This window comes from Helianthus annuus, chromosome 9 (assembly GCF_002127325.2).
Source record: "Helianthus annuus cultivar XRQ/B chromosome 9, HanXRQr2.0-SUNRISE, whole genome shotgun sequence".
NCBI classification, from domain to species: domain Eukaryota; kingdom Viridiplantae; phylum Streptophyta; class Magnoliopsida; order Asterales; family Asteraceae; genus Helianthus; species Helianthus annuus.
The window spans coordinates 146,045,082-146,061,805 of NC_035441.2; the positions used below are offsets into that span (position 1 = coordinate 146,045,082).

At 36.4% G+C, this 16,724-nt stretch overlaps 1 protein-coding gene across 1 annotated transcript; it reads left to right on the forward strand.

Annotated features, from left to right (window-relative positions):
* Window positions 1–5,481: 5,481 nt before the first annotated feature.
* On the forward strand, window positions 5,482–13,683 carry LOC110915204 (protein MRG1). Its single transcript, XM_022159865.2, has 11 exons — window positions 5,482–5,709; window positions 6,687–6,740; window positions 6,909–6,922; window positions 12,081–12,226; window positions 12,350–12,385; window positions 12,466–12,506; window positions 12,571–12,672; window positions 12,747–12,826; window positions 12,911–13,080; window positions 13,162–13,246; window positions 13,314–13,683. Exons 1-11 carry the CDS (start codon window positions 5,569–5,571, stop codon window positions 13,411–13,413), a joined length of 969 nt encoding a protein of 322 aa, XP_022015557.1. The 5' UTR covers window positions 5,482–5,568; the 3' UTR covers window positions 13,414–13,683.
* The last annotated feature ends 3,041 nt before the right edge of the window (window positions 13,684–16,724 follow it).

A 16,724-nucleotide genomic window follows, 5' to 3' on the forward strand; every position in this document is an offset into this window, starting at 1 on the left:
TCTACCTCCCTTGGAAGGAGGAAGGAGGGTTCGTTTGCATTTGTTTGAGGAGTTTCAACTTCCGCCGGAACTTCTTGTGGGATTTCCATAGGAGGTTCTGCGGGGAGGTCTCCCCACCCGGTAGGGTTGTTAATACCGAGCGCCAAGTTCCAGTCTTGTTGTGGAAGAACTGGTTCCATGGGGGGTGCTACCAAAATGTTTAACCTTTGGTGCAAAAGGTTAATCTCTTGGAAGCTGCTTTCCAATCCCATTGTAAGATCGTTAATACGGTCAATGAGGACCTCCTCCACGGACGTCATTTCGTCGAGAGCCTCCCTTAGCGCTATCACGTAGTGCACAAGTGTAGCTTCAACGGAGGGCCTCCTTCCCCTTCGGCTGTTTGAGGAATGAACGGATGATGTTTCGCTGTTTTCACTCGCCATTCTACGAAAAATAAACCAAAAAATAGTTTATAAGACGAAACAGCTTCTGGACACGGCCCCATGCTCAATGAGCACGGCCCCGTGTTCATATTTCTGCAGAATTTTAGAGCAAGGAACCTTGGTTTTTTAAGTTATTTTCTGAGTTTATGCAAGCTTTTTGACAGCAAATAACTCTAAACAATGTTACATAACATGTTTTTACCAAGATTCCATGATCAAAACTCCTTGTTTCCTACCATAAAGATTGAAAATTCAAACTTTTCATGGTGGCTCTTGAAGAAAGATGAAGAAGAGGGAAATGTCTAGAAGAGGAAAGGACAAGATGGGTTGTTGGAAACTTCTTTTAGACTTACCTAGGATTGTTTGAGAGAAGATTCCTTCAAATCTCTGTCCCCAAGTTGGTCCAAATGTGCAGGATTTTTGGCTGCATTTATAGAAAATGACAGCCTACTGCACACGGCCCCGTGTCCGCTGGACACGGCCCCGTGTGCAGATGAAATTCTGACACAGTTTGTCCGTATTCTGACGTTCTGATCAGAGGGGAATCTTTTGGCGGACACGGGGGCGTGTTGGCCGGGCACGGCCCCGTGTCGGAAAGCTGCCTTATGAAGTTTTGTCTTTATCAAGGAGCCAATTTGTATCGGGTGGCTCCTGACTTGTTGGAACAACCCCAAAGTGCCTAAGATACCTTAATTGTCCTATACTAAGGCGAGAACGCAAGAGGTTGTCGGTGAGGGTAATTCCTATTTTCATTCTAGGTGGACAAGTCCAACCCTTTCCCGGGCTCTCGTTAAAGAAGGTGTATGCCGAATCGCTCAGGTCTATGTATGCACCGAACGAGGTCGATGGGGAGTCCTTCACGGCACAATCGGCACAGGGACGACTATCGTCCATGTCTTGTTTAGGAAGAAAGGTATTTTCGGGAGCAACGAGGTTGTCAGAATGCGGTTCCAACATTTCCTCATGGTCATCATCTTGGGATGGATCTAAGAAATCCTTCCTAAGTTCTTTTGACCAATTTAGAAGTAGTTCTTCTAGTTGAAATAGCTCGTCAAGGAGCATATCTCCTAGAATATCTGGCTGGGCGCATTCGAGGGAGAAATAGTGTTTATTTTTACTTTCGCCCCTCTTAAGGTTACAAGGAATTGGTGGGTCTATATAGTGTGGCCTATAAGTGAGGAAGAAACATTTTAATTCCTCGTGTTCGCCTCCACATATTCGACACCACAAACCATAAGAGTGCCGAAAGTAAAAAGAATCACTATCACTCATGTTTGTATCAGAAATTACCAACCGCTGGGATCGAACGGTTCTGTTTTCAGCAACTGAATCTTGGGCACGGGGGCGTGTTGAGCTGTACTTTCACCACGCCCCCGTGCTCGCTGGACACGGCCCCGTGGTGAGCAATGGAAGCTTCTACTGGTTTGTCTTTTCTGCTGCTTCCTGGGCACGCCCCCGTGTTCGCTGGACACGGGGCGTGTTCAGACTCTGTTTTCTTCTCTTTGTCTTGGGAGGTGCCGTTGAGGGTTCGGGCAGTCCACTTTTGTTCCTTTTCTTGTATTTATGGTAGAATTAGTGGTCTTTTTGCTTCTTTTGTGATTTTGAGCTCATTTCATCCTGAAAATACAAAAGGAAGACAAAAACACTCTTTTTCCAACATTAGTACTTAAAAAGGGTTAGTTTTATGCCTTAATTGATGTGTTTTATATGTTGCATTTTACACACATCAACAGGTATGTCGCAACGTCTCTATTTTCCCCCTTTGACAAGTTCGCCGCAACGGGGGGACCCCACATCAACTTAGTTATTCTTTTCTACGTTATTTTGCGAGTTAACACGGCGCAACGTGCGTGTGTGGTTCAACATTTTTACGTCTATTTTTTTTTTCCATTTAACAAGTTTGTCGCTACGCGTGGGTCCAAAATCGACATAGTTATTTTTTATATGTTATATGTTTCAGTCTTATTTCTTCGCATTAACACGCTGCAACTTCAGTGTTGGTGGTCGCTACCAGCGGTATGGCATTGATGTTATTTGACATAGTCTTAGGATCCTGCCGCAACACGGGGATGCTTAATTCTAGTTCTTTTAAAAGGATGTCATCTTGATAAAGGTTTTTTTTTTTTTAATTTATTTTTTAATCTGATTTCTAAAGACTTTAATTTTTGGCAAGATCTCTATTGTTTTAAAAGGTTGTCATCTTAATAAATGTTTTTTTTTTAATTTATTTTTTAATCTGATTTCGATCTCTATTGTTTTAAAAGGTTGTCATCTTAATAAATGTTGTTTTTTTTAATTTATTTTTTAATCTGACTTCAAGTTTTGGCAAGATATCTATTGTTTAAAAGGACGTCATCTTGATAAAGTTTTTCTTTTATTTTTTTTCAATTTATATTTATTATCTCTAAAACAACGACAAACAACATAATGCATCCAAAACTTATCACTCCAACTCTTATCATGCATCTTAATACAATTGATTATTTAGCATCACATATTTATCTTTAAATTATTGGTCTTAATTGTTAGAAAACGACTTCACAGTTAGAAAACGACTTCAGAATCTAAATCGAAGCAAATCGATCGGTTCAGCTGATTCAAGATCTATACAGTTTCATCTACAATTTGAAAAGCCAAAATTTGACGGTCTAGTCAAGTTAAAACTTGGAAAAGATCATATAAACATAATAAGACATTTAACCTTTATTATTTATTTTCCTAACTTTCAAAACACACATTTACATACACGCATAATACTCATCAAACTTTTTTATATAACTAGGGTTGTAGTTACCCGTGTGTTGTGTAGGGACGCGGTTGGAATTCAGAACGTATAGTACACCATGATTATCGATAAATAAATTAGCAAAATTAGACAAAATAATATCTAAATGTATTATGCTATTTGTGTCGTAACTCGGCTCTGAACATTAAAATAATAAGAAAAGGTAATAAATATAGTAAATAACAAAGGTAAATGAAAAATAAAACGATATAAACTCGGTCGGTTTCGGTGTACTTATTATAGCAAAGAAAAAGAAAAGTTAAAAAATATGTTCAAATCGGAGCGTTCGCTTAAAAAACTAAACTAAAAATATTTGTCTAAAACGGTATTAACGTGTTCGTTGAAAAACGATTTAGAGGTAGAAAAGTAATTTGATTAAAGTAAAAGAAAATGAATACAATAGTTAAACTATATGAGTTGGACATGAAAGTTTATACTAAATGACGAAATAGACTAAAAGACGAAAAAATCACTATTCATCGTGTTTTAATTTAGAGTTAAATGCCATTTTAGTCCCTGTGGTTTGAGCTATTTTGTTAGTTTAGTTCAAATATTTCATTTTTCACTTGTGGGTCCAAAAAGGTTTCACCGTTGCCATTTTAGTCCGCTCGGTTAACTTCATCAATTTTTCTGTTAACAAGAAGGGCAATTCGGTCATTTTATATGGCCGAATTGTCCTTCTAGTTAACAGAATTACATATAAAATGACCGAATTGTCCTTTTAGTTAACAGAAAATGGATGAAGTTAACCCAGTGGACTAATGACAACGGGGAAACCTTTTTGGACCACATGTGAAAAATGAAACTCTTAGACTAAACTGATAAAATAGCCAAACAACAGAGACTAAAATGACATTTAACTCTAAACTTATATAAAAACAATAATACAAAGTTACAACAACTTCAAAAAAAAAAAAAAAAAAAAAAACCCGGTCCAACAGATCCAACCAACCAAACCAATTTGTTTAACTTTTGGCTCAAACTATCCACACACCCTATCTGCCTATTTACATACCCTTTGTCTCGTATAGGCCTATACGGGGCGTATAGGGTTACATCAAACTCAGTGTCTGACTCATATCAATTCTGGTTTGGCTGCTCCTATATGCCTCGTATAGGCCTATACGGGGTGTATAGGACCCCTCGTACAGGTCTCGTATATGACTCATGCCCCATATATGCCACGTATAGGTCTATATGGGGCACATATAAGGTTTTTTTTAACAAACATTTTATACGATATTAATCGTTTTAGCAAACTTTTATACAAAAATAAGTTTTATATTTTAAATAAATAAAAATAACAAGTACAGGATATGATACAACACCTGTATAGGTCTATACGAGACCTAAACCACACCTATAGTCCTATGCGAGACCTATACTACACCTACAGGCCTATACGAGTTATTATAATTAATATGAGTTTTTTTTATAATTAATATTAGAGTTATTATAATTAATATGAGTTTTTTTATAATTAATATTAGTGTTATTGATATTAATACAAGTTTTTTTTATAATTAATATTAGTGTTATTATAATTAATATGAGTTTTTTATAATTAATATTAGTGTTATTGATATTAATAAGAGTTTTTTATAATTAATATTAGCGTTATGGATATTAAAAAAAGAAAACAAAAAAATTAAAATATATGCCGCATATAGAGTTAGACTGGGCGTATAGTGTCGTCCAAAATACCATTATAGCCCTTTTTTGCCCCCAGTATAAGCCTAACTTAGGGCTAAAATGGTAATTTGCCATTTATAAAAGTGTTTTAAAAAAACCCTATTATATACATACGCCTCATACAGGCCTATACTAGACATATAAGAGAGACAAAAAAGACCAATTTACCCCTAGTCTACGCCTAACTCAGGGGTAAAATGGTATTTTTCGTCTATACGTCCCATATAGGCTTATATGAGGCATATACATACGCCTCATACAGGCCTATACTAGGCATATAAGAGAGGCAAAAAAGACCAATTTATCCCCAGTTTAGGTCTAACTTAGGGGTAAAACGGTCTTTTTCGTTTATACGCCCCATATAGGCCTATACGAGACATATAATACAAAATATGACATAATCATAGATTCTTTTGGAAATTGAAAAAGGTTATACGCGACGTATAAACCTATACGAGACGTATATGAGGATGTGTAAATAAAGGTTAGACCCTTGGTTTTACCATTAATTTTTTTTTTAATCAAAACTAACCTGACCGAACCGAACCGAAACATAAACACCATTATCCTAAACAAAATATCAAAGGAAAAAGAACGTCTATTAGAAACACTTAAAAAAGAGGCGGGTGAAGTGAAATCTTCATCGATCCAAAACTTTCAGAAAAAAACATGGGGAGTTCCAAAGACGATTCCGCCACAGACGGCGACAAATCCACCGCCAATCGCCGCCGTCCGGACTCCACTTCCAACCTCTACTCCGACGGCGAGAAAGTCCTCGCTTATCACGGCCCTCGCATCTACGAAGCAAAGGCATGTCCCCTCTTCATTCTCTCTTCATTTCTCGCATAAAAACATTGTGTTCAATTCAAGTTTAGATCTTCAATGACACATAATTTGGGGGTTTAACAGGGGAAAATTCAACAGAAAAAAAGTGTTTGTTTCGATGAACCAGATTGATTAGGTTTTCGTTACGTGTGGAATTTGAATACTAGGGTTTGCATTTTTGAAATGTTGAATAGAGACTAAAGTTGATTAGTTAGGTTTTTGTTAAGATAATTTGGTACTAGGGTTTCTAATTTATAAAGTATAAAAAGTGATTTATTTTTTATATTGGGCTTTGTAATGAGAATTTTTATTTTTATTTTTATTTTTGAGACAAGTTTAGTGTAAAAGGGACAATATTTATTGGACTGATAGATAAATAGGATCCTTTCAGGAATCAGTAGAAGTTTTAGTTTTTACGGTAATTGGTAGGATGATGTGACTGATATTATGGTTCTTGTGGCAAAAATGTTTAGATAAAGGATGTGGTTATCTTTTCATGATTTGATGCAACTTTGAAATTTTCATATGGTGCTTGTTTGGTCACATTTAGTCAACTTCTGCGCTGTATTAGAATGTGATACATGGTTAATGGAAACTGTAAATTGGTTATTGTTATTGTAGCGAGCTGACGTTTAAGTAGAAATAAAGTGAATAAGGATGCTGCATTTTTTACAGGCACTACAAATGAACTAGCTCTAAAGTACGACGAAGAATTATTTAAGTGTTAACTCTTATCAATCGTTTGATATTTTGGCTTTGCTGTTGCCTGTTAGTTGTTTTTTTTTTTGCTATATGAATTGAAGGTTTTAGTCGTTTAGGTGTTTTATATGTTATAACTTAACTATACTTTTCTGTTAACCATGTATATATTATTCTCTACTTTCGCCTCTTAATTACAACTGTAGAATGATATAAGTACTTATAGTATTTCTATGCTTTGTTTTTTTCTTTTGACAATGAAGGTTCAAAAGGCGGAGATACGAAAGAATGAGTGGAAATACTTCGTTCATTACCTTGTAAGTTTTACACCGTCTTTTTATTTTGCTTTACTGTCCCACAAGGATAAATGTACTGTTTAATTGTGAATTTACTATGAGGTATGATGTTCATATTTTAGTTTTACATCTTGCGATTAAGTGGCGGTTATCATACTAGTAATAGAGTATTTTCTTTCTGTTTTGCAGGGTTGGAATAAAAAGTAAGTTCTTTCTTCATGGTCTCATTCCTGTATGTATTTTTGACTTGCAACTGGTAAAGTAAGTCTATGTTGTCAAAGACGCAAGGCGCAGGCGAGGCGCATTGGCCTCGCCCGGAGCCTAGGCGCAAGGCGCAAAAAAAGCGTGGGCTTTTTTAAGAAAAGCGTACATAGGGAAAAAAATATAAAAAATATGTTATGCTTTGAAAATAAATAAGGTTCCACATATAAAACTAAAAAAACTATTGTATATGCCATATAAGATCATGTAGCTAATAGTTAGTAGCAAAAGTTTTAGGACTTATATGTTGTAAGTTTTGGGTGTGTGAATAAAAGTCTCAAAAGGTGGTAAATACTTTGTCCTACATTGGTGTGGGAACAAAGTGAGTGGTTGTTTATAAGGTAAAGGCAAAGCCTTTACCACTCCATTGTAGCTTTATGACATGTTTTACCACAAGTCCTACCCGCGCGCGGGGGGGGGGGGGGGGTTGCAAAAATGAGTTTTTGAGTTGGAATTTGGTTGAACTCGTGCATGCCCACACGAATGCAGCTCCAAAAACCCTGGGCCCGCGTGAGGCAGTTTTTGCACGCACTCGGTTTCGTTTTTTTTGTGCGTTACCTTTTGTTTTCTGCGCGCCTCAGCACCGTTTTTGCGCCTAGTCGCGCGCCTTTTTGCGCCTCAGCACCGTTTTTTCAAAAAAAAAAACCCATTTTTGCGCCTAGGCTACCACCAGGCGCTATAGGTTTGCATTCGCCTCGCTGCGCCCGAGCGCCTAGGCGCACGCTTTTTGCGCTTTTGACAGCATAGGCTTAAGTCATATAGCTCTATACACAAAGTTGTTGGGTATAGGTTGTGATTAGCATTGTAGTAATGTCATTGTTACTTTGTTAGGAGTGGTATATAACAAATAAATGTAACGACACTGAACGGAACGCCTATTAGCATGCTTTTTATCAATTTAAATTAGTGTTAGTATACTCTTTTGATACTTACTATATGCTTTTGAATATAATTTATCAATGGACCCAGGAAAAATCAACTAGGAAAGAGCACATTGTGTTGAAATTTGTGTTAAATATTTGTTTACATGTTTAATGCCGCAAAAAATTAGGTGATAGAACCTTACTTATATGACCTTGGGTGGTCAATTATCCTCTTTGTGGTGTTATCTCATATTCTGATATAAAAATATCATGTCTGTACTCTGTATATTTCTAGCTCTTCAGTCTATTTAATTTTCTTTGTTTTGTGTCTACAAGTAGATCCGTTGTTTTTAAGACCGGACCAGCTGGTTCAACCAGTTAGACCCGGAACTGGGGGCGCCACTGGTTTGGTTTTCACTCTAGTTGAACCGTTTGCAGTTAAACCAAGCGGTTTATGTTCAAACCTGGTTGAACAGGTAACCGTTTTTGGTGGTCGAACCTGATTGTAATGCTTGCTTTAGTTTTCAATTTATAGAAGAGGAGTGGTTGTAGTTTTCTTACAAACAGGACACAAAGAGAAAATAAAGGATAATTTTTTAGAGTCGGTATTCAAAAATATTATTGGGGACCGGGGAGTTGCCAGGTTTCGAACAATATACCACATGTGGTTATTAAGGAATGTTTACCAACTCAACTGGATAATATTCATATCATAATTATGGGTATATGATTAAACATAAGCAACCAGTCTTTTAGATGTAGTTGTCACATTTGAGCTCTTTTTAGTTTTATATCTTTTTTTTTTGTTTTCGAAATATAGTTTTTTTAAGTTTAATTAATATTACATTACAGTTATATTCTACATTCATATTTTTTTATTGGCATTTTGATTTAATATAATATAATATTAATATATTATTAAATTTCCAAAAAGAGTTATGACATCAACTGGTTTTTAAGATTGATTCAACCGGCCCAACCAGTGAACTAGTAGTGTGGCCAATTTGATTACTTGTCCGGTTTTTAAAACATTGAGTAGATTCATAGTTGTCGAAGGCTCAAGGCGCACTCAAGTCACGAATGGTGAGCCTTGGGCCTAGGCGTAAGGCTAGAGGGGGCAATCTTGACCCAAAGCATTCCAAGTGGGTTAGTTTGGGTTGCTTTTAAAATTATATGGGTTGGTTTGGGTAAGATATTTTAACTAAATGGGTCACAATGGGTCACTTGAAATTCCATCTTTTTATTTTCGGGTCAAAACGGGTCGACAACATTAAAGAAATGGGTCGATGTGGGTTAGTGTCTTAAAGAAACGGGGCAGGTTTCGGATCGGAATGGGTTTCGAGCCAGCACAAGTATCCGCACGAGTCGGGTTACGACATGAAACAGGTTTTGGATCGGAACGGGTTCGCCGACACGAGTTTCCACACGAGACGAGTTTCGGGTCGGGACGAGTTTCGTACCGTTTCGACCCGTATCGTTTCGACGCGAACCGTTTCGACGCGTACCGTTTCTACCCGTATGTTTCGACCAGTACCGTTTCGAATCAAACCATTTCGACGCGAACCACCCGTACCGTTTCGACCAGTACCGTTTCTAATCGAACCGTTTCGACCCGTACCGTTTCGACCATTACGGTTTCAAATCGAACTGTTTCGACGCGAACCGTTTCGACCCGTACCGTTTCGACCCGTGAAATCAGATTAAGGGACAATGATTGTGTGTGTTTAAAGTGTATAAGTGATCACATAATCGTAATGCGATTGGGGACGGATAATTAGAAAGAATATCGCATGCTGATGAGCCGCTCAAGTACATGAGAGTTAGTTGACACAACATATAATAAACCTACTAGCTGACGAATCAACTTGGAAACAAATACGTATACTTCACCGCGTTAAAGTTATTTCTATATGATAAACTCTGAGTTATCATATAGTTATACACTTATATAAATATTACTGCTACATGGAAGACTGCATTACCTCTAAATTAACTTAAGGATCTTTAATCTTTTACCCATACACCGTAGTTCACATAATAATAAAAATTTATTACTGTCGTAAGTTACTTGATTCAATAGCAGGTGTGCTATATCTCTTCTCTTGTGAGCATAGAGAAATTACTGCAAAAAGAATATAATTCATAAGCTAAAGATAAGTATGTATACACGGAAGGTAATCATCGTACTTCAGGTATGAAATAGAACCGTTTCGACCAGTAACGTTTCGAACTTAACCGTTTCTACCCGAACTGTTTCGAATCGAATCGTTTCGACGCCAACCGTTTCGATGCGAACCGTTTCGAACCGAACAAAATTGCCCCTTGATGTACAATCTCTTTAGAAAACATTTTTAACCAACCCGACCCGAAACCCGTTCCGACCCGAAACCCGTTCTGACCCGAAACCGTTTCTACCCGAACCCGTGTTGACCTGAATCAAAACAACCCCTTTTTTAATTGACCCGTTTTGACCCAAACCCGTTTTCACCCGAACCCGTTTTGACCCATGACCCGACCCGTTTGCCAGGTCTACGTAAGGCGCGTAACATAAGCATACCATTTTTAGGGATATTAGACCTTTTTAGGCTTGTTTAGGCTGGTTTTAGGCCAATTTTGGATGTAACATACCAATTAGGCTGGAATTTGTAGATTTTTGCCGGAATTTACAGAACTTGGGCAGAAACTCATCAAATCCTTACTAGAACCTCGTCGGAACGTCGCCGGAGTGCCTGGATGGCCTCAAGGTGCTTTTCTTGTGACTCACCTGAGGGCCTAGGTGCATCCTGAAGGGCTTTTGACAACATAGAGTAGATCGTAGTACCGTACAAGCAACACAATGATCACATACTATCAAGTTTGTAAGTTTAAGCTTCTATGTTATGGTACTCATCAATCTCTTCTCATGGGAGTTTGAATGTTTTTATTCCTCGCCTTGTATAGTTTTGAAAACTTGAAAAAAGTAGAATATTATGTGCTATTATTTTATTATTTATCTAAACAAGCATATAGACATGGGAAACCAATCCAATTGGTATCTAAATATCTAATTACTATTCTATCCTAATCTAAGCATAAGTAAGATTATATATCTGTACTGAATATCTTTCATTATCTTTCAGTATACTTTATAATTTTATAGTTGTATGTTTATTTTATTTTTTACACTGTTATATTTTTATCATATAAAGTAGATATTCGAACTGTGATTTCTTTTATGAAGTTATGATTGAAAGTTATTTATTTTATACTTTTCATTTGTGTGTATTTAACGGGTGCTTTTCGTATACCTATGGCTGGCAAAGCGGGCGGGTCGTGTCGGGTCAGGTCATGGGTCAGAACGGGTCGTTTGGTCATATTGGATCGAGTCAAAACGGGTTGTTTTACAAATGACATGTCAGCAGCATTAGAATCTTCATGATTACTAACTGAATTAAAATATAAATTGAAATTAGAACAGCTTGGAAAACCAAAATTTGATTAAACTTAAAAAGAACTGTTTTAATTTAGAGATTTAAAAAGAAAATAATTACAAATTAAAGATTCAAACATACTGATTGAGAAAGAGGAGAGCCACCGATCGTCTGATTCCGGCGTCGCTTCAACCACCTGTTGGTATGGCAGTTAAGAATTAACTGGAGTTGAGAAAAGCAGAACCGCTGATTGTTTCCTTCCGGCGCCACTTCAACCACCCATTCGTATGGTGGTTAAGAATTAACCGGAGTTGTGAGAGAGGAGAACCGCCGTTCGTTTCATTGCCGAGCCACTTCAGCCACCTGTTCGTATGGCGGTTAAGAACTAACCGGAGTTTCACTGGCGGAAGCACCTACCAGATGACACGATGACGGCCGTTTCTGATTGTGGCTGTTAAGAACTAACCGGCTTTCAAACCCAGTTTGACTCATGTTGTTTTATAATTTTTATAATGACCCAAACTGACCCGTTGGAAATACTACATGACCCAAATTAACTCAAAAACTTATATTAAAAGTCCATTTTGATGAAGGTTTAGGTTGAGATTGCCGGGTCTTACCATACATCATGTTCTCTTTTAGGTTCTACTATGAGTATAAGATGAATACCGCCCATTAAATAACCTTGTTAAGATTATATAACTATTTTAGTGGAAGTTTTGTGGTAATAAAAGTTATAAAACGTATCAAAACAGGTCTTGTTTTTATCCAAAAAGTGCATAAAATAATAAAAATGGTTGTGAAGCGTTAATATTATTTGATAACAGTTGGGATGAATGGGTTGGTGTTGACCGTCTGATGAAATATACCGATGAGAACATTCAGAAGCAGCAAGCCCTTGACAAAAAACAAGGTGCCGAAAAGAACCCTAAATCTGGACGCTCAAGTCACGCTAAGCCAAAAATACTAAATGGTATTTCCCTCTTATAATCACTCAAATTGCTATACAAACCATAACACTTAATCCTTTCTTAATCGACATACACTCTGCTTTCTTCTGCTTTATGAATAACAATGAAAATTTCATTCTACTCAGATGTAAAGGTGGAAAAAGAGGATGTCAAGAGTAGTGGTATGTCCTTTAAACTTTACCGTATAGTGTACGTAACACAGTTTATATACCTGTGGTGATTAATTTGTGTGTTACTTCAGGGGCAAAAGGGAAGAAGAGAAAGAGTGACTCGAGTACAGAGGTAAATTTTCCATATCGCGTATGAATCTGTGCTATATGCTGACTGATTTTGTTAATTGTGTCAGAAAGGGAATGCATCTGTTGAAAAGCCGGTGAAGATTCAAATTCCATCAACTTTAAAGAAACAACTTGTGGATGATTGGGAATTCGTTAATCATCAAGATAAGGTACGTAACTACGCCTGCCTATGTTTATTCTTCAACTGTTGTCTAGAAAATTAATTATTAAAACTTTTTTTCAGCTTGTTAAACTTCCTCGCTCTCCAAATGTTGATGACATATTGGCGAAGTACCTTGAATACAGGTCAAAGAAGGACGGCATGTAAGTTCACAGTCGTAAAATCTACTCATTTGTCACGATTTTTTATTAAGATGTTTAGTATTGATATTGTTGGCGTGAATGCAGGATGACGGATGCGGTCGGAGAGATATTAAAGGGATTAAGGTGTTATTTCGACAGAGCGTTACCAGTTATTCTTTTGTACAATAAGGAGCGTAAACAATTTCAAGAATTCGTTACAGATAATGTTTCTCCTTCAACCATATACGGTGCTGAACATCTCTTGCGTCTGTTTGGTATGTGCTTCTTTAATTAATATTGACGGGTCAGGTTTTATTGATTATTAGTTTTCAAGACGGTTTTTCTTATTTACGCAGTTAAATTACCCGAGTTATTGCCATATGTTAACATAGAAGAGGATCTGGCCATGCGTTTGCAGCAAAAATTTCTCGACTTCCTCAAGTACAACCTTTTTCTTATGATGATATACATGTTAAAACAAGCTGATCGTTATATCACATTATTGTAGGTTTTTGCAAAAGAATCAAACGTCTTTCTTCATTTCTTCTTACGATGGGTCAAAGGATTCAGACAGCTCAGCAGTGAGGGGCAAAACGAGTCAGGAGTAGAGTTGTTCTTCTTCTCCACCTTGTGATGTAACATTAGGTGTTATCATTTTTAACCACCAGCAGATGTTGACAATCTGCCATGTCAGCTTTGTTGTAACATAACCTCAATTCTTTTCCTTTTTTTTATTATTAACATTGAACCTCTTTGTGGGCTCCTAAAATATAGCAGTCGTTTGGTCGAGCCTATGTACAATCGACCTTGGTTTAAACAGGCGAAGTGTTGTAGAATTCATATTCCCATCAGCAATATGATTCTTAAATTTGTAGCACGGCTCTGTTTCTGGTACTCGAAATCATTCAAGCTTGTAGTTGTATTTGCTTGTTTATCTCATAGAAAATCATGACTCGAAATCATTAGACTTGGCTAAAAGTACATTTATGATTTTCTCATAATTCTCATAATTAAATCATTATGTATTTATTTATTAGGCATCAAGGATGGTCCACACAAATCGGTATACATGTAACCTACAATGTTATAATATTTCTGTTTTTTACGACCTAGTACTTACGAGTGTTAAATGTCGTGTTCGTTGGTTGGTAAGTTGAACCCGACATAAACTTTTAATTGTATAAAATCCGAACATTACATGAACTCGAAAATTGTATCACTCAAACATGACAGGTTTATTCACTGGCCGACACAAATGCATATACTCTAAAATTTAATTTACACCCGAAAATAAATAAATAAATGTTTGTGAAATATTTAGGTTTAATTTATAAAACAGGATGCTCATTTGTGTGTTAATTTATTAATTTTGACATGAAATACTCAAATACCGTATTTTATGACATAAACCACATATATGAAAAGTTAAAAGTAAACAGTTTAACCATTTAATAAATAAAAGTTTACATTGAAGCATCTTTAACGAATTGTATTTTTGTGCTTTGATGACTTGTACATTATCACACACAACTCGATCTTTGAAATTATATAAAACAATATATTCAAAGTTATAATTGAAAAAACAAAAAGAAGTATGTATGGGCTACGTCAAATACCTGGTTGGTTAAAAGAAGCATGACAAAAGTTCAGGATGTAAAAGGTAAGTTTTGAAGCAACAAAATTGTAACTTTTATAATCAATATTTAAGGAGCTTGCTCAAGTGCCATGTACCTTATAAGCTTTATATTTATTATAAAAAGTTTAATACTTTAGAAGCTATCTGTTTAGTAAATTAAAAAAAAAAACTAAAAAAGTTTTGATGACTTATTCGTCTATGTTTCACTATATTCAGGATATCATAAGCGAGCATGTCATCAACAACCTGTATCATCTTGACTTCACTTTTTCAAATTGATATGTGTATATTGTAACCATTTAGATCTTGTCTTAAGTTATCAACATTTGAGAAACCACCTGGTGGTAAATGATGCTCTCTTTGAATTTTTTCAAAAACTTGGTCAAGATTATCAATTAGCCTCTGTTGAGCCTTCGCCTTCACTATCCAGCTAGGCATCTTTCTTAAGCTAGTTCATAATGTATGCATGAATCTTGGCGGGTCTAGCACGTTCCACAAACCCGTTCGAAATATGTAAATCATGGTTAGTGATACATAAGTTATGCGGTTAATACCATGGAAAACAATATACTTTCTTATTTTGCTATGTAAAAGTCTCTCAACCTAATTTTTCTATTATATTAAAGTCCCTAAACTTGTCAAAGATACATGAAAAGGTCCTCAAGCTAATTTTGGTAACTTGCCTAAAATACGCATGCTTATTAAAAGGGGGAACTTTGTAGAATAGTAAAAGTTTTAAAAGTGTTCCAATTAGGTCACTCAAGTTTCAATAGTGTTCTAATCAGGTGACTTAGCATTCATTTTTCATTAAAATTAAGGGTTTTTTTCATCTATTTCATAAGTAACCATGGTGATATAGATTTTTGTTTCTTTTTTCTCTTTTATTTGATGCTAACTTCGAATGATGGCGTGAATTGTAACTTGTTTTTTTTTATTTTTAATGTAATTAAAGTGTTTTTATTTTTAATAAATATAATTTCATATATTAAAATAATCCGACCTCAACATCTTATACTTCATTTTTTTTCTTGACACATAGAAAAAAGGACATGACTTGATTTGAATGTTAAGTTATCTAACTGGGACAAAAACGATACGAGTGACCTAATTAGAACGCTTTTAAAACTTCGTTACTATTTTGTGACATTTTCCCTATTAAAGTAAAAAGAGAAAAATGCCCGGATAGTCCCTGTGGTTTCGCCTTTTTTCACCTATAGTCCCCAACTTTCTAAAATTACCTGAATAGTCCCTAAGTTTTCATTTTTTGTTCCCGGATAGTCCCTGGGTCTAACTTCAGTTTATTTTCTCTGTTAAGAGGGTGTGAAATGACAAAAATACCCTTTCCTTTAAAAGGCCAAACCACAGGGACTATCCGGGCATCTTCTTCATTTTTATTTATAAAACCCCACCACCCTTTCCCCACCCCCCCACCACCACCACCACCACCAAAAACCTAACCCCCCCCCCCCTACATCACCCACCCAAAAAAAAAAAAAATTTTTTTTTTGCCGAGGGGGTGGGGGGTGGGGGTTTAGGTTTTTGGGTGGGGGTAGGGGTGGGGGTGGGTGTTAGTTTTTTTTTAGGTTTTTGTTGGGGGGGGGGGGAGGGGGTTAGGTTTTTTTAGGTTTTTTTTTTTTTTTTTTGGGGGGGGGGGGGGTTTAGGTTTTTTGGGGGTTTTTATGGTGAGGTATAGTTTTTTTTTTTTTTTTTTTTTTTTTTTGCTGCGGGGGGGAGGGGGTTAGGTTTTTGGGTGGTGATGGTGGTGGGGGTGGGTGTTTAGGTTTTTGGTGGTGATGTAGTGGGTTTAGTTTTAGCTTATTGGACACCTGTCACTCTATAAATCCTTCTTACACTAGAATAACTTGACCCGCAAGTATATAACACGAAAAGCACTCAGATAAGATGACGATGATCATCATGCTTATTATTCATAGAACAACAAATGTCAAAATGTAATTTTTTTTAACGGGAGATAAAAAGAAGAAAGTGGTACCCTCTCTGTGTACATGTTCTTGAGCTTGCTAGCTACTTCATCCTCCATTGGCTGATCAAACTTCTGTTGTAAAGCCCACATGCCACTTTTCCCCTCGTTCTTCTTCTTATTATTATTCACACTCCCTTCCATCTCAACCCAACCCAACCCTATTCAAATTCAACCTCTCTCAAACATAAATGGAACCCTAATTCACCCTCAGCAGATTAATTCTCATCCAATCAAACCTCACAACTCTAAGAACAAAATGTCAAAATCAACAACACAGAACTCAATGTGACGATCAATCA